At 39.9% G+C, this 17,542-nt stretch overlaps 2 protein-coding genes across 4 annotated transcripts in view; one reads left to right on the forward strand and one right to left on the reverse strand.

Annotated features, from left to right (window-relative positions):
• Nucleotides 1-11,564, forward strand: part of TRIM55 (tripartite motif containing 55) — a 78,554-nt gene extending 66,990 nt beyond the window's left edge. For 2 of the 3 annotated variants that reach the window (XM_069100035.1, XM_069100039.1), the window contains one exon: nucleotides 10,549-11,564. In XM_069100035.1, the coding sequence (XP_068956136.1) occupies nucleotides 10,549-10,674 (126 nt within the window). In that variant the 3' untranslated portion in view covers nucleotides 10,675-11,564. The remainder of the gene's footprint in view (nucleotides 1-10,548) is intronic. The other variant, XM_069100037.1, reaches the window with a different exon arrangement.
• Nucleotides 11,565-11,808: 244 nt separating this feature from the next.
• On the reverse strand, nucleotides 11,809-13,716 carry CRH (corticotropin releasing hormone). Its single transcript, XM_069100042.1, has one exon. It carries the CDS (start codon nucleotides 13,700-13,702, stop codon nucleotides 13,106-13,108), a length of 597 nt encoding a protein of 198 aa, XP_068956143.1. The 5' UTR covers nucleotides 13,703-13,716; the 3' UTR covers nucleotides 11,809-13,105.
• Between the last annotated feature and the right edge of the window lie 3,826 nt (nucleotides 13,717-17,542).

Genomic DNA, 17,542 nt, shown 5'->3' on the forward strand with positions numbered 1-17,542 from the left:
AATCCCAAAGAGGTTAATTGACTTGCCTAAGGTCATACAGGTAGTAAGTAGCAGAGCAGGAATTTGAACGCAGGACCTCTGGCTTCAGATTCACCATTATTTCTAATGTACCCCACTCCCTGTTGATGTACATTTAGTATGATGCCTTCTTGTTAAATGCCAGTTTGCCTTACCTCAAGGATCCATGGTTTCAACAGTATGATACATTCTGCCATAGCCTTAATAGGATGCTTCCTGAATGACTGGAGCTAAAAAGTTCATCCCCGGGTCATGGGGTAATGAACCTCTAGCCTTAGCAAATCAGGTCCTCAAATGACACTAGATGTGGATGTGAAACCTGTCCAGTTCAATAGTCTCTTTCAGCATGTCACCTCCATACCATGATGAAGAGTCATTGAAGGGTTGGTCTTTCTGGGCTCGCTAGATGGCCGTAACAAGAGCTAACGTTTAATGCTTATTATTATTGAACTGATTGGTTGTGCTTTAAGGTTGGTAAGCACTTTATATAAATTATCCTTGTTCTAATCAGCCTACATCTAGAGTATTGTGTTCAGTGTCAGAAAACACATTTTAGAAAGGACATTGATAAGCTGGAGAGTGTCCAGAAGAGGGTAACCAGGATGATAAAGGGCATTGAGTCAGTTTCACATGAGGGTCAGTTGAAGGAGCTTGGGATGATTAGCCTGGAGGAGAGATGAGTCAGGAAGGGAGAGATACTGTGGATGTCTTCAAGTATTTAATGGACCATTATGTGAAAAAAGGGAAACCAGGCGGCATAATGGATAGCGTGCCAGGCCTAATCAGAAAGACTGATTTCAAATTGGGCCACAGCTGTGTGACCCTGGGCAAGTTATATAACTCTGTTTGCCTCAGTTTCCTTTTCTGTAAAATGAGCTAGAGAAGGAAATGGCAAACCACACCCATATCTTTGCCAAGAAAACCCCAAGTGGGGTCACAAAGAGTTGGACACAACAGAAAAATGACTGAATAACAACAACAAATGCATGTGAAAAGTGGCCCAGAGTAGCAGCCCTGGAAATTGAGGATACAGCCTTCCCTAGAAGCCTCTGCCTTCAGGAATGTGGCTTGACTAACACATTCAGTCTTGTGTATTCACTGGATCATTTCGAACTTCCTGCCTTGAAAAGAGACAGGGCATGTGCTAGAATGAAAGATTAAAGGAATCTTCATTCCCTCTCCCTCCCCCCCCACAAAAAAATACTAAAAATGTTGACTATATCACCAAATCTAAAACATTGTTATGCTATCACCTTGGCTGTAATTTCTTTCCTAGTCTGCATTTCTGAAAGGATAATGTGTTTGAAGGGAAAATCCTTTTCTAGCATTCTCTCTGTCAAAAGGGGAAAATGTCCTCTTAATGTAGGCAGTTCTTGTGATATTAAACTTTTCCTTGAAAGCTTCTAGATGATTGAAGGCAACGTGCTGTGCCATTTTCCTGTACTCTGTAATGAAATCCTATATCAAGAACCTACTATAGGCAAGATAATATGCTATGTGCTAAGTATAGATAACAGAGCTGGAACAAGACAAAGCACCTATCCTCAAGACACCTACAGTCCAATTAAGGTCATTGGGCACCTCCACAAAATTTTAATATGTGGCAGATTGTAAGAATCAAAAATGAGAGGTTTAAATAAAATTCCATGGGAAATCTGAGAAGGAAGAAAACACTGCTGGTCAGTGTTAAGGGGTAGGGAATAAGCTAGGTCTTTAAGGAAGGGAATAAGTGTTTCTGTAGTATCAACTATGTGTCTGACTCTGTACTAGGTGCTTTTTTTCTTACAAAAAATTTTCTCATTTTGATCCTTATAACAGCTCCGTGAGGAAGGTGTTTTTATTAATCCAAATTTTACATTTGAGGAAACTGAGGCAATTTGCTGAGGATCACACAGCTAATAAATGTCTGAGGCCTGATTTGAACTCAGGTCTTCTTGACTCCAGGCCCAGCACTCTATCCACTTTGCATCCCAGATGCCTGGAAGGAAAGGATTTCATTAAGAAGAGATTAGTTGTGGGAATGATATGAACACAAGCAGGAAAAAAAAGGGCTTAAGATGAAAATGGAGGTTGGTGAATAGACCAGTTTAACTGGAATGAAGAGTATGTGAAAGGGAATAGTGAGAGAAGGCTAGAAAGGCAAGTTAGAGGCAGGTTGTAGAGGACTTTTATCCATTGTTTGGAAGTATTAGGGAACCATTGCAGATTGTTAAATAGAGTAACAGAATCAGAACAGTATGCATTGAAGATTATATGGGCCACATTGTAAAGGATAGATTAGAGAAGAGACAGTTTGAGTACTAGAAGACCATCAAGGAGGTTGTTACAAATGCCTGGGTAAGACCCAAATCAGCAAGCTTGATTCTCTACCATGGGTCAAGTGCTCTGCTGGAGAAGCTTCACAGAAAAATAAGGCATGGCCTCTGCCACCAAGGAGATTACAGTTATAATTTAGTAAAGGATGCAAGTTGTTGCATACATGTATGTGACCTCATTGGCGATTTTCTTGGCAAAGATACTGGAGTGGTTTGCTATTTCCTTCTCTCATTTATAAATGAGAAAACTGAGGCAAACAGGGTTGAATGACTTGCCCAGGGTCACACAGCTAGTAAGAGTCTGAGGCTGGATTTGAACTCAGGAAGATGAGTCTTCCTGACTCCAGGCCTGGAATTCTATTTATTGTCCCACCTAGCAGCCCAAAGCAGGTAAAAAGAGAACATAAATAACTATAACATAAACTAAAGCATGGTAAGGAAAGAGTAAAGTAAGTACTTGGAGAAGGAAAGATCATTTCTGATTAAAGGATCAGGAAAGACTTCATGGAGAAGACAGTATTAGAGCTGAGTCCTAAATCCTAAGTAGATTTACTGCTGATCACTTAAAATTATTCAGTAGGCATCTACCAGGAACTCTTTTTTTTTTTTAACCACTACTGCTTTCCTAGGTCTGCTTTTGATCCACATGTGTATGACCCCTTTCCCAAAGCCCACTGGTATGGGGCTCTGTCCTTATTGGTGGAAGTGAAGATTCTGCCCTACATGAGGATGTGAGGATGGGGCAGAGTTGGCAAGAGGCCAGAGCTCCACTTCTCAGCCAGTCCCCTTTTGGGGTAGTGACAGTTCCCTTTGAGTCCCTTCCCAACCTCTCCCCCCAGGACCCTTCAAAGACAATCCTCTTTGGGGATGCAGCAAGTTTTGAGTCTTGTTAAAATGTGGAGTTGCTTTGAAGGTGCCTGGCTTCCAGCTTCAAGAAAGAAGATGGAAGAGGCCAACTCCACTTCAGGATACTAAAGAGAGAGAATCTGGGAAGGCCTGAGAGGAGCTGGCAGTATCTAACATGTTCCTGTATCCAGTTTGTTACTCTAGAGACTGGGGAGTTTTGCCTTAGGTGAGACAGGACACTTTCTTGATTGAGTTGAATTGGTTCACTCCCAGTAGAAGAGTTCTTTCACTCTGTATATATATTCTCCTGTGTATACCTTCTCTGATTTCTGTTTTGCTGTGATTTGGATAAATATCTCTCTTTGCTATTTTGCTGTGTGTGTTCATTGTGGAACTAGTGTTAGGTGGGAAAGGGGTCAAGCCTTGGCATAAGGCTTGGAGTCCCCCTTCTCTCCAGACATGGCAAATAGATCAAAAGTTAGATGGAACCAACTCATATCCCTTAAACAAATAATATTTAGGAGAACATATAAATACTTACTTCTAGCCCAGTTACGCCCTCTCTCTGAGGAGGGCAGACTCTGGTCTCAACCTCCTGCTTCCCCTTCTAGCAAGAATGGAAATCTCCCTTGGAGAAGGGTATGGGGAGAAGAGGCTTAGAGATGTCTGTTCTGCTTCCCTTCCAGCCACATACAAGAACAGTCCTTGCAATATGTGGGCCTGTCTACACATGTGGGGCCCACTACTACCACACTCATTTATGACATTTGATTTTTGCCTCCTTCCCAGAACTTGTACCTTATTCCAACTGGGAAATGAAGTTTAATATACTCCCAGAAGAAACCTTTGGATTTAAGTTCTGAGCTTGAAAGTATCTGATCCTCAGGTCAAGTTTTTATTTTTGGTTTAATTTCTAAAGAACCAATGAATTTATAGAAAGTAAAATCACCATCAGTTGCAAAGGAGGATGAAAGTGAATAATTAAATTGGCCTCAAGTTACTGGCAACAGTCTAAAGAAAGTTTACAATATTTGTGTCCAGTAATATGAAAATGAGGGGGGTTTACCCAAGAACCCATTACAGGGTGATGAATGTACCATACTTGCTGCTCTAGCTTTCAGTGGATAAAAACATGTTTCATTCATCATTTTTCCCATTATCTTCCTCCTTATACCCAATCTCAATTAAGTACATGTAATATTATATGTGTTTTACTGATATAGCAAGATTATTTTGCAAAGTACAAATTACCTCTATGAACAAGGAGACTTCCAGAGAGCAGCAGAGACAGGAGGGAGTGCAAGGCAGTGGGGAAGAGAGGAGAGAGACTGGGTTAAAAAGGGGGATGGATAATTGATACCTGAAAAGGAAGAAGAGCTGCTCAAATGAAGCCTTTTTTTAAATGGCCTGAACTGTATTGTCTCATTTTTAGATTTGTATCCCTTGTGCTTAGTACAATTTCCAGCACACAGTAACTGCTTGACAAATGTTTGTTATTAAAAGAAAAACTTCACTACTGTTTCTAGATGATTTATCTTCAAAATGATTTGTCTCTGAAACTCAAAGTTTCAAGTCTTATTTTGCTTGTTGCCAGGAGTCCTTTTGAAAATGTTTTTGATTAGGAAATTCATGTCAGAATATGTGTGTTCATATTTTCTCTTATTCTTGATTGAGCTATTTATGTTTGGACTTTCAAAGGGACTTGAGATGTTTTGGCTTTGGGTTTTGGGTTGGGGGTGGGGTTTGAGTGCAAGCTCCTTGAGGGCAGAGATTGTCTCATTTTGGCATTTGCATCCATGACACCTAGCATTGTACCTGGCACATAGTAGATATATTGCTTGCTGTTTGATTGAAACACTTGAAGTACCACGTGGCATTGCAATGAGTGACCAAATACTAAGTTCAGACTCATGTTGCCACAAGAGAGCTTTGTGATGCACCTGAGTGTCCCAACACACTTGGTGGAAAGTAATGTCAGCGTCTAAACCTTATATGACAGGTGGTTGCCTGGAAGAGAAGATAAATTACCTTTCTCTCTGTTGGTATGCTTTGGACCTTGAGAAAATGCATGGACAAAGGGAATACATTCCCTCTCTCTTCACTGTCTTGTACTGCATTAAAATAGATCCCATTTTATCAATTCACTTAAGGTTTAATGGTGATACATTATATAATAATGTGGTTACTGTTGCTATCTAGAATCTTCACTGAGAATGAGGGCTTTATGCCCCTCTTCCCTTTTCCTTCCACCCTCCCTCCCCATTTTCTCTTGCCTTTTACGTTTTCTTCATTTCCTTCCTTGTCCTCCTTTGCTTCCATCTTTCCTCCCTTTCTCTCACCCCTCCCCCCTTCTCTTCCACTCCTTCCCAACCCAAACTTAGACCAAAGTATAAAATTCAAAAATAACCAATGTCTGATACCTACTGTTCACTTTTCCCTTGGTTCCCAGACTAAACTGCACAACAATATGCACCCTCAGTAGGAGAAATAATAATCAGTGCTCCACATTCATCTTCCTGAGGTTTGCAACAGGCTCAACTCCTCAACTTGACAGGATTAGGAAAATCCAAAAGCATTTTGCAAATAGCCAATGATAAGGACGGAGAAATGGCATTTCTTGGTATGTAAGAGATGCACCATAAACACTGAATTTAAAAATAAGACGAAGGCAGAGTAAATTTTGGTGATGTTTCAAAAAGACTCTTGTGTCTAACTTGATTTGCAATGTGAAAAGGAAAAAAAAAGTAATATTTTAGGACCCTCCATAAATCAATATGCTGCAGCACCTTGGAGAAAACCTTGATTCTACTCAGAAACAGAGTACCGTTGAGCAAATTATAATAGGAATAGGCTGAGGGGATTGAATCCCTGAGCTATAGGGTCCTTTTTATGAAAGATAAGTAAAGCAAATACTATTTTCTTAAGTTGTCTTTCTTGTGTGCCTAAGCAGAAATAACACCCCGCTGAGCCCTGAATGGTGGAAAGGGGGTCCTGGGGATCTGTTTATTTTACAATTTAAAAGTATTAAGTGGGAGGGGCAGGTTTGTGGAGCTAGCATTTATACTTTTGTTCCTGAATAGGGTCAAGGAGGCTCTGAGCTAGCCTTGTGGACTCAGGGCACATTTCCAGCTCTTTCACTGTAGGCCACAGCATGTCCTCTCTATCATTGACTTCAACTTGCTTCTCTGTGGGATAGATTCACAAGATTTCTCTCTTCCCAGGTTACTGAGAGAACTAAGTAAAAATAATAATCAAGAAATTTAGATATGTGAAATCATGAATATGAACATTTTAGAGCCAACTATAGGGGCTAAGAACATCAAAATGTTAAAATTTAAGAAGGATTTTGGTCTAGTATAGAAATATATATATATATATATATATATTTTTTTTTTGCTTTTTGGAGGGGGGAGGGTAGGGCAATTGAGGTTAAGTGACTTGCCCAAGGTCACACGGCTAGCGCGTGTGTGTGTGTGTGTGTGTGTGTGTGTGTGTGTGTGTGTGTGTGTGTGTAAGTGTCTCAGGCCAGATCTGATGAACCCAGGTCCTCCTGACTCCAGGGCTGGTGCTCTACTCACTGCGCCACCTAGCCGCCCCCAGAAATATTTTTTTTAATGGTGCTTCACAAAAATTCTATGAAAGGTGATCAAGTATCATTCTCATTTTGCATCAAATGGGGAAACTGAGCCTCAGATATGGAAAATAACAGATTCAGGGCCACACAGTTAGGGTCAGAGCAAAGACTAGAAGACAAGTCTCCTGACTGCACATCTGGTGTTCTTCCCACCTTAAATGTGTCCTGTTTAGAGAGAAGTCATAGTAACACAAGAGCAGTAGATTCCTCCCCTCCCACCCCCAAGATTCTTCCATCTTGAGTTCTCCAAGAGGTTCTTTCCCCCAATAGTGTCACATAGATTTTTCCTGAACAACCTCCATAGAAATATTCTTTCTAGTCAGGAGCTTCCTATGAGGAAAAGAGGCCACAAATTTGACCTTGTCACAGTGGTAGTCAGAATTCAGTATACATTCAGAAAAGACTAGTCAAATAACTATTGCACATGAATCATCTACTCAGATTATTTAGTCCTGCCCATAAGCTTAATGAAGGAAGACTTATCTTCCTGAGTTCAGATCTGGACTCAGACACTTACTAGCTGTGTGGCCCTGGGCAAGTCACTGAACCCTGATTTCCTCAATTTCCTCATCTGTAAATGAGCTGGAGAAGGAAATGGCAAACCACTCCAGTATCTCTTGCCAAGAAAACCCCAAATGGAGTCATGAGGAGTCCGACATGACCAAACGACAACAAATAAGATGATTGATGCCTTGATGCAAAGATATTAGAGTGAGGTAGAGAAATTATGTGAGATAATAATAATTGCAGATGACACATGTAATAGCTAGCATTTATACAGTACCCAAAGCTTACAAAGTACTTTACATAAGTTATATCATTTGATCCTCACAGCAATCCAGTGAGATAGGTGCTTTCATTAAATCCATTTTACAAATGAGAAAATTGAGGTTAAGAAAGTTTAGTGACTTGCCCAGGACCACCCATTTAGCAATCTGAGGCAGAATTTGAACTTGAGACTTCTGTAGTCCAAGTCCAGCATGCCATCCACTTCATTCTTACTACTTTAGGAATAGGGACTGATTCTGTGATTTCCCTGGTACTGGGTGAGGAAATTCTCTCAGCCTCATGTAGATTGGCAGCTTTCCTGCAATTTAGAGAATTGCCTAGAGCAGAGATGTCAAATACTCACATCCCCTTCCCCTGTAACACTCCCCCCTCCCATTGAAATGTATTTGGGAAATATTTAACAAAATAAATTAAAATACAATAAAACACATGTAACATTGCATTTTGAAACTAAGTTAATATACCACTTGTAAGGACCCTTCTGCACGTGTTAGTGACCCTGTTTCTGTATGAGTTTGACACCACTGGCCTGGAGCACTGAGAGGTTACTGAGGGTCACACAGACAGTTTGGGTCACAGGTGAGACTTCAGTCTAGATCTTACTGATTTGGAGATGAATTCTCTTTCCATTATATCATGTTGCCTTTCACACACACGTCTACATGTACATATGTGCACATATGTACTGTATATACATAATTATATATTGCTACATACATATATGTATGCCATATATTTTATGCACACACAAATACATATATATATACACATTTAAAAGCTTTTGAGCACACTTCAGGTGTTCTGTTGAACACACTTAAATATAAATATATATGTGTGTATATGTATTTTGGTTTTGTTTAGTCATTTCACAGAGAGTCACCAACTCTCTGTGACCCCATTTGAGGGTTTCTTGGCAAAGATACTAGAGTGGTTTGCCATTTCCTTCTCCAGCTTATTTTACAGATGAGGAAAATGAGGTAAACAGGGTTAAGTGACTTGTCCAGGATCACACAGCTAGTATGTATCTGAGGCCAGATTTCAACTCGGGAAGATGAGTCTTCTTGACTTCAGTCCTGGTTCTCTATCCATTGTACCACCTAGCTGCCCTAAGGCATATGTATACACATACATGTTCATGTGTACGTGTACATGTGTGTCTATGGATGTACATACATACACATATAGATATATTGCTTTACAGTTACAGATTATTTAAGAAGAGCATTGGATTCAGTGTAAAGACCTGGGATTGAATTTCAGTCTTGCCATTTACTAACTGTGTAACCTTGAACAAATTGCTTAACTTCCCTAGTCCTCCATTTCTTCATTTGTCAGAAGAGGGGACTTGGTCCAGGTGAACTTTATGATAGTCCCTTGCAACTTAAGTCTTGTGTATGATCTTCTATCCTGAAAACGTAGAGTGGAAAGAAATGGTTTTTACTTCATAACCAGCCGCTGAATTCATGGTCCTGTCAGAAAAACAAGATTCATTGAACAGTGAGTTCTAAGAAGTAGACCCAGGCATACAGATGTATAAAGAATATCCGCAATAACTTGATAACCTACTTTTTAAGCCCAATGCTCCCCAGGGCTGTGCTGACTAGTAGGGCCTGAAAGAGGTCTGGGGTGTTCCTTATGATCAAGGAGCAGCAATATTATTAGGAAGACTCTAATTAAATTCTTGAACATGTGGAACTTTCTTTGGGCATCATCCAAGAGTGCTCTTTTAAGCTAGTGTATCTAATGAAAAGCATGCCGGACTCTCCTGTCTCATTCCAGCTCATTTTAAGACAAAAGAGGTTTTACATGTATGAGTATTGCAATTTCATGGCTGGGGCTTTGCAGTTGTCCAGTGCATGTATTTATTTCCCTCATTGTTTAGCCACAGGGTCATTTTGAACTAGTAGGACAGCTTTCAGCAATCCTGGGTATAATATTTTAAAATTGTTTTCCTGCACTCCCCTTTTTTTCTGATTCTCACAGGAAGGATTGTGCTCATTAATATACCTTTGAATATAGGAACATCATCAGTTGTAATATAGTGAAAGTTCCTTGTAAAAGTCTCCCATAATATTCAGTGATATTTTAAAAACATCTTGTAAAAAAAATAGCAAAACTCCTTTTTGAAATTTCAGTAAAAAACCTAGTTCCCTAGAAAACATCAAGTTTGACTGTACTGGATTACTAAAAATTAGCCTTTATTGATCACAAAAGTTCATAAGAATAACCTGTGAATGTCAGGTTATCTTTAAATTATGTTGTAATCTTCTGTTCCTCCATTACATTGGGTTTTATTGTTTGGGGACAAGGGAGAAGGAGAATTCATGTCTTCCATGACTTGTTAAAAGCAAGCCATAGGTTTCGAAAGAATCAATACCAAAGACATTCTAGTCCCTGGTAGAAACTTCTTGCTTTTAACACCATGGGGAGAAGTATGTACCCACCTACATGAGAGATATTGGAAGTTTGGAGTGGTTATTTTTGCTAAGGCTGCTTAATTCTGATATCTTTTCTCAGTTTAAATTGCTGATTTCAGTTTGATCTGTAAGAACCCAATGTGATCAGTAAAACCTGTAAAACTTACTCTTCTTTAAAACAAGCAAACAAACAAACAAGAAAACAAAGCACCCTGAGCTCAAGACATACCCTTCACTGCTTGCAGTAATTGGTGCTATGTTACTTCTGGCTCTTCTTTGGCTTATAAACACATTAACTTTCAAAGCCCAAATCAGTTGGGCCTGTTTTCTGAGGATCTCATAGCTTTTTGTCCTTTTAGTAATAACAATTATTGTCATCATCATTGTTATTACATTCTATGTAATTATTGATGCCATCCTTTTCCCTTGCTCTAAATAACCTTCTTTGCTTAAAAAACAAACAAACTGGACTAACTAAAATAGTCTTGTCTCTCCTTCTTCCTTTGATACATATTTTCTTCTTTTACAGATCAGGACTGACTCCTTTGCCCCCCAGGAACAAGTAGAAGGTGCTTCAGGGAGCAGTGATGGAGCTGAGAATGAGCCCGCCCGCCATGTCTTCTCTTTTTCCTGGTTAAACTCCTTGAGTGAATGATGCTCATTCCAGCTGCTACCTCTCTGTCTGCTTGGCTAAGGGACAAACAGAGGCAGCAGGTGACCTAGATGAAATGAATATAAAGTAGTGAATGAATGGGACCTCTGAATGAGTTTTCTGCAAAAAGCTTTGATTCCATGTTAGCTGCATAACACTTAGAGTGGGGAAGAGTACTTTGGGGAAATTGCTGGCACAACAAGGAGAAAAATGAGATGATCTTGTTATAATGCTGTATAACGATACTTTATAAAGGTGTGTGTGTGTATGTGTAACAAAAATGCTTAGTGGGGAAATGCTGAAAAAAGCAAAACCTTTTGTTTTGTTATGATGATAATAGGTAGTATGTACCTTTTTTCCCCTAATGTCATTGGTCAATGAACATGTCTTTTGTGTTTAAATTTGCAAGGGATTGATATAGCAATTTATTTCCAAGAGGCAAACATCATTGACCAAATATATACAATGCTTCATAAAAAAAACCCCTCCTTTTCTTTTCTTCCTTTATTTTTTTTGTAAGTACTAGATATTTCTGCTTCCTTATACTTACAGAATGTCCATTGAATTAGGGACATTTTTTTTTACAACTCAAAAGACTATAGGATTGAAATATATATCAGGGACTAGTATACCTCTCTCAGCATTATTCCAGTCTCAGGTTTAGGTATTCAGATAATCTATTCCTTAGGTAAAGGAGACCTTTCAGAAAAACTATCAACTTTCTTACATAACTACTTAGGAGTCAAGGTAGTATATATTGCATAAATACTGCATGGATTTAAACATACTTTTCAAATCACATTTTGTTCAACAAACCATATTGACTCCTTTGGAGCATGACTGTAATTGTACTATGTATGAACTATTCAATAAATGTGAATTTTTTAAACTTATAGTCTTATAAGCTTATTCAGTGCTATATCCCCTCAGTTTGTTTCATGAAGTCATTAAGTAAATGTATTTACAAGGAAAAGGAGAAGATGCCTCTTTGTATGAACAAAAATTATCTTTGAACCATTAACAAGTTGATCTTTTTATTGTTGTTGTTACTGTAATTCAATCATGAGATGTACCTAGGCAGATTAGCTAGTTGTGAAACTGAATTTTTTGGAAGTATCCTATTTTTCGGGATGAAAAGAAGTAGTTTGTATTCCTGTGAACTAGGATGATTAGACTTGGGATGCTTATGAGAATAGAGGACATTTATGGAATTTTAGGTGCTAAAGACCTTGCATACCCTATTTCACCCAGAAATAATTTTGACAAGTGCCAATTTACATATTACTTTCTTTAATATACATAACTTTCTTTAATAGCTTTTGGTGACTACATGTTGCCTGTTTTCTAGTACTAGGAATAGGTATGATTTTAGTTAACACTTTAGAAAAAGAGATCACTTTAGGCTAAGAAATCTTGATGAAGCAGAGATGAATACACTTTTTTGTTTTGCTAAATTAAAACATGTTATTTTACAGTGATTCTTGGAGATGTACATCCTTTTATTTCCCTCTCTCTTCATCTCACTCCCCCCACACACTCTCCTTTTTCTCTCTCACCCCCACACACAACTATCTTAAATATAATAGGTGGTAGGTTTTAAAAGCATTGTCATTATGAACCAGTTTTTCATCTCAGCTGCATTTTATAGCACCATGGACTCTCAGAGCTGGAAAGCACCTTCAAAATCTAAGAAAACTGAGAACCCTACACTTATCTTAAAGTCATACAGCTAGCCAATGGCCTCTGCATCATTGTAGAAACTGTATTAAGCCCCTCCTAGCATATGTATTTTGTGTAGGAATGAAAACTCAGGAACAATTTTCTCCATTTTCTTTGTAATAAAGGGAATGGGGTGGGGAGAAAAGGGAGAAACTCTTCTTCATGTGTGAAAACATAACAAGAGAAAATATAGATGAACCCATCATGACCTTTGCAGCTTTTATTAAAAATATAAATATTCAACATTCTTTTACACAACCAAATTGACTGAGGGCTGAAAAGATGTTTTATTATGACAATGTTTACAAGAAAAAAATTGATTCAGTAGAACTTACATGTTTTCCCCACCCAACCACCCTGAGTCCAGGGAGAAAAGCTTTCTCCTTGACTTTAGAACACAACAAGCTTAAGTAAGTGACTTTCCTCTGCTCCTTCAAAACGTTTCCTCAAAGGTCTACACCTGTGCTAACCACACCACTAGAATAACTTTGAGATGGAAAATAAAATTACAAAGGACAATTCTCTTGTTACTGCACTTAAATACACTTTGTGCATGCTAATTAAGGGATATAGGCTCTCTCAGTGTACATCCTCTATGTGTCAAGCTATATAAAAATAAACAAATGATATCAGAGCAGCACTATGGTACAGAATACTGTAATTTTTTTTTTCTTTTTGTGCTAAATGCAAAATCTCTTTGGCAAAACGGGATGTCTCACTTTCCAATGATCTCCATCAATTTCCTGTTGCTGTGAGCTTGCTGAGCTAACTGTTCGGCCCGGGCCATTTCTAAGACTTCTCGGAGGAGGTGGAAAGTCAGATCCAGGGAGATGGGAGGTTCTTCCGAACGCTTCTCCCTCTCCATCGCCTCCCGCTGCTCGCTGTAGGTACTCTCAACTCCTCCCTCCCCTAGACCTGCCTGGCTGTCCAGGGAACGCTGCGGGAGTTGCAGGTGCTGGAGGCGCTGGACGGCCCCCCGGAAAAAGTTGGAGACGGAGACCTCAGGGGAGAAGTGGCTACCAGGGTTGCCGCCAGAGGAAGAGGAGGAGGACGAGGACAGGGAGGAGAAGGAAGCCGCAGGGCTCTTGTTAAGGTTGCCCAGGCGCAGGAAGTATTCTTCTCCCATGCGGAGCAGGAGAGGCAGGGGCTGCTGTTGATTTGGCGGCGGCGGAGGCGGCTGGAAGAAGTCCAGGGGCTGAGCTGGGGACCCCATGGACGACGCGGACCCCTTGCTGATGAGAGCTCTGCATTCTTGGCAGGGCAAAAGCGTAACCAGCAGGATCCCGGTAGACACAAGAAGCTGGAGCTTCATGGTCGGGGCGATGATCTGCAACACAAAGCACAGGGGATAGGAGGGAAGAAAAGAGGGAAAGGAGAAAGAAGAGCGAGGGGGAGAAAAGAAAGAAAGAGACAAGGTATGAAGTTTAACTGAGCTGGGAGAAGGAATTTCATCTCCGTCTCTGTGACTTTTTACACACTTACACAACATAACATAACAGCACAACTCAACTCTGCGCAATGCAACACATCCGATTCCTGCAACAGCCTTAGACAGAAGCTAGGGAGGGGCGTCTCTAGGCTGGATGTGGGCGCTGTCCTCGGTGCTGAAGCTTTAACAGCAACCAAAGGCACTTGAACTCCAGCGGTCTCCAAGCCCGCTGAATTATTTCTTTTCTCCGTCAGAAACCAGGAGGTGCGACCACAGAGTGTTTTGCCATTGAATAACCCCAAGACTGTATCTTCTGAGAGCAGCTGGTGGGCTAAACGCGACCAAAGAAACGCTACGCGCTCTACTTTTTCAGGATGCAATAAAAAGAGGGAACTTTTTGCTAAAACTATGTAGATAAGTAGCCTCAGGCTCTCACTCTTCCTTCTCCTTTCCAAGGTGGTTTCTGTCCCATCCTCCCTCCCTCAACCAGAGGCTCCTTTTCTAAAAAGTGAGTGAAAAGCATTTGGGACATTTTGGTGATGAAAAACACCCATTTGGTTTGTGGGTTGTTGTTTTAGCGATGGTATTCTTTGTCAGATAGCAGATACTGTCAGAAATGTACAGATATACCTAGAGACATAACCTGCATAAATACAAGCACACACAAAGACAGATTTCGGTCAAAGTAGGGCTCACTGAGCACGCTAACACACCTAAACCAGGGGAAAGTTTTCAGTGAGTCTGAAGCCGTGTATCAGGTTTCTCCCTACCTTCAGAGTCGCTCCTGCAAATGAGCGGGGTAGCAGACGCCTCTCAGCTCCGAGAGGGAGGAGACTGAAGCTTTTTCAGGTGCTCCTTCTGTGTCTCTGAGTCGTCTCTTCCCCGAACTTGGGATCAGATTTTCTTCTAATCAGAGCTTGGTTGCGGGATTTTTATAGCTTAGACCCTCTTATGGAATCACGCAGTACTTGCCTAATAAGCTGACGCTTTCTTGACAGCTAGATTGCGTGCTCGATCTGCTCCTGAATAAATCATGGGGTCCTTCCAAACAGCAATGGGCAAAGTTTTGCTATCACAACACAGAATCTCACATCCAATTATATCAACAGATATTTATCGCCTCCTTGGTGACGTCAACCATCCCTAAATTGGAAGAGCTGCTCATGACTTGCCCATTGACAAAAAAACTTGAATGAGATTTCCCAAGTGTGAAAAGGTATTGACCTCTTACTATGAATGGCTAAACTGGGGGTAGGAGAGCATTTGGAGTGTTGGGGGACAAGAAAGTGTTGGGGGGTCAACAATCAAGCTACAACTGTACAGGTTTTACACCCTCCCCCTTTCAGCATCTGAAAGTATTCTTTTGCTAATTTTAAAACTTTCCATCTTTTCCCAGCCTAAAGAGAATAGTGGGAAGATAGATTTACTGGAATATGCAGCATCTGCTTCTAACATTCTTTTTTTTATCTTTTTTCCTTTTAAATAGTATTTTATTTTTTCCAAATGCAGGTAAAGACAATTTTAATATTAATTTCTCAAGTAAAATTCTTAGTTCCAAACTTTCTCTCTCTCTCTCCCTCCCATCCCTCCTCCCTGAGATGGTAAGTAATTTGACATAGGTTATATATGTATAGAACAAATTTCCGTATTAGTCATATTAAACAATTTGATTAATGGTTGGCAATATTCTAGCATTCTTGATAGGCAGTTGGAAAATATTATATTCTCAAGCCAAGATTTATAACTACAACCATAACCTGGGAGACAAGAGTCAAATTGTTGAAAAAATGTTCAGAGGTAACCACATAGTAAATGAGCTACCACTGGACAGATAACCTGGTGAATAGCAAGAGTTGTAAGTCCTCTTGGATTTCCACTGTTCCTCTAGACCTGAATTTATAATGTCCATTCATTAGATTCCTTGATCCTATACAATTAGATAGGGACTAACTCAATAAAAGATATATATAGATATGGATATATACAACATATATAAATAGATAGATATAGATAGATATCTATCTACTGAGTGTGTATTTGTGTGTGTGACTATATATATGGAGAGAAAGAAAGAGTTGTTTAGTCATTTTCAGTTATATATATGCCAAACAGATGGACAAACATAACCATATCACTATCAACTCCCAATCTGTCCTCATCCCTTAGTAAGATTAAAGACAAGATATAGAGCTGTCTTTGTAAGCAGCAGGTCACTTTCTGTTTAACTAGTAGTGGTCTTAAACACAGGGGCAATAGACTACTTCTTGTCAGTCCCCAAATGATGGCAAACTCAAAATTCCCCAAAGAAAAACATATTAGAGGAAGGTAGTTTTTCATTAGGACTCCTATTATTAGTTGCATTATGAGTGTCTGACAAAATAAGATTATGTGCCTTCTCATAATCAAAGAAAAAATATGCTTTTGAAATTATAATTAATTTTGAACTAAATTCACACTATCATATCTGTGGGTGCTAAATGTTACTACTCAACCTGCTGATTTTATCTCATTAAAAAAATGCAACCATGGAAGTTACCTTAAAGTATATTAATGGATGTTAAACCTATAATTCCAGACTGTGATATGTGAGTCAATTCAGTTTATAGATAGTCCCTGAAGATACTTACCCAAGTTTTCTACAATCCTCATTTCTGTTTTCTCTATGTATCTTTCTTCCTAAATGAAATGATGACCATTTTATTGTTTAATCCATCCCCCATATTTTGTATATTCCACCTATAATTTTCAGAGAGAGAAAAAGAGAGGGAGGGAAGGAGAGAGAGAGAGAAGGAGAGGAAGGGAGAAAGAACAGACAGATAATGGGGAGGAGGAATGGGAAGGAAGGAAGGAAGGATGTCAACAAGCATTTATTAAGAACTACTATATGCCAGGCACTGTGCTAAGCACTGGAGATACAAATACACCAAAAACTTAGACCATGCCCTCAAAGCTCATATTTTAATGGGAGAGACAATATGCAAAAAAAAAAGTACATAAAGATATACACAGTGCAAATGGAAAGTCATCTCAGAAAGAAGGCACTAGAAATGGTGGGAAGGTGGGTTACAGGAAAAGTCTCCTGCAGAAGGTGGGATTTGATCTGAGTCTTAAGAGAAACCAGGAGGCAGGAGTGAGGAGGGAGCCCATTCCAGGCATGAGGCACAAAACCTGATGAAAAGGGCTCAGAGTCAGGAAAGGAAGGAAGGAAGGAAGGAAGGAAGGAAGGAAGGAAGGAAGGAAGGAAGGAAGGAAGGAAGGAAGGGAGGGAGAAAGGGAGGGAGGGAGGGAGGAAGGAAGGGAGGGAGGGAGGGAGGAAGGAAGGAAGGGTGGGAGGGAGGAATAAAGGAAAACCTGAGGTTCCAAGCTCATTTGCCTGAGTCTTTCCTCATTGATAATGATCATTCAATACTCTGTGCCTGTGTGAGTTGGTGAGAGCTCATGAGAAGAGAGAGCCTTGTTTCCAAGTTTCCACATTCAAGAGAGAAAACATATGGTGGATTCTCTTCAGGGAGAGGGCCCCCATGAGTAATCAGTCTCCACCAATGAGAAGAGTGTTATGCAAATAAGTGTTGAGCCTTGGACTACAGAAAGAAGGAAGGGAAAAGGAGAAAAAGAGAAGGGGCAGGGAAAGAAAAGAAAGATGGACCTTGTTTTCTTGAGAAGTTGGTGTCCCCATTTGGAAGCTTGTTTCACCCAGAGGAGTAAGTTGATAGGGTTGTGTAG

Source organism: Petaurus breviceps, unplaced genomic scaffold, assembly GCF_028583685.1.
Source record: "Petaurus breviceps papuanus isolate PSGF00001 unplaced genomic scaffold, PetGlider_PUasm1.0 38, whole genome shotgun sequence".
Lineage (NCBI taxonomy): Eukaryota > Metazoa > Chordata > Mammalia > Diprotodontia > Petauridae > Petaurus > Petaurus breviceps.

Bases quoted from the DNA above. Each gene is read 5' to 3' on its own strand.
- CRH (XM_069100042.1), bottom strand. From the start codon at position 13,702: ATGAAGCTCCAGCTTCTTGTGTCTACCGGGATCCTGCTGGTTACGCTT.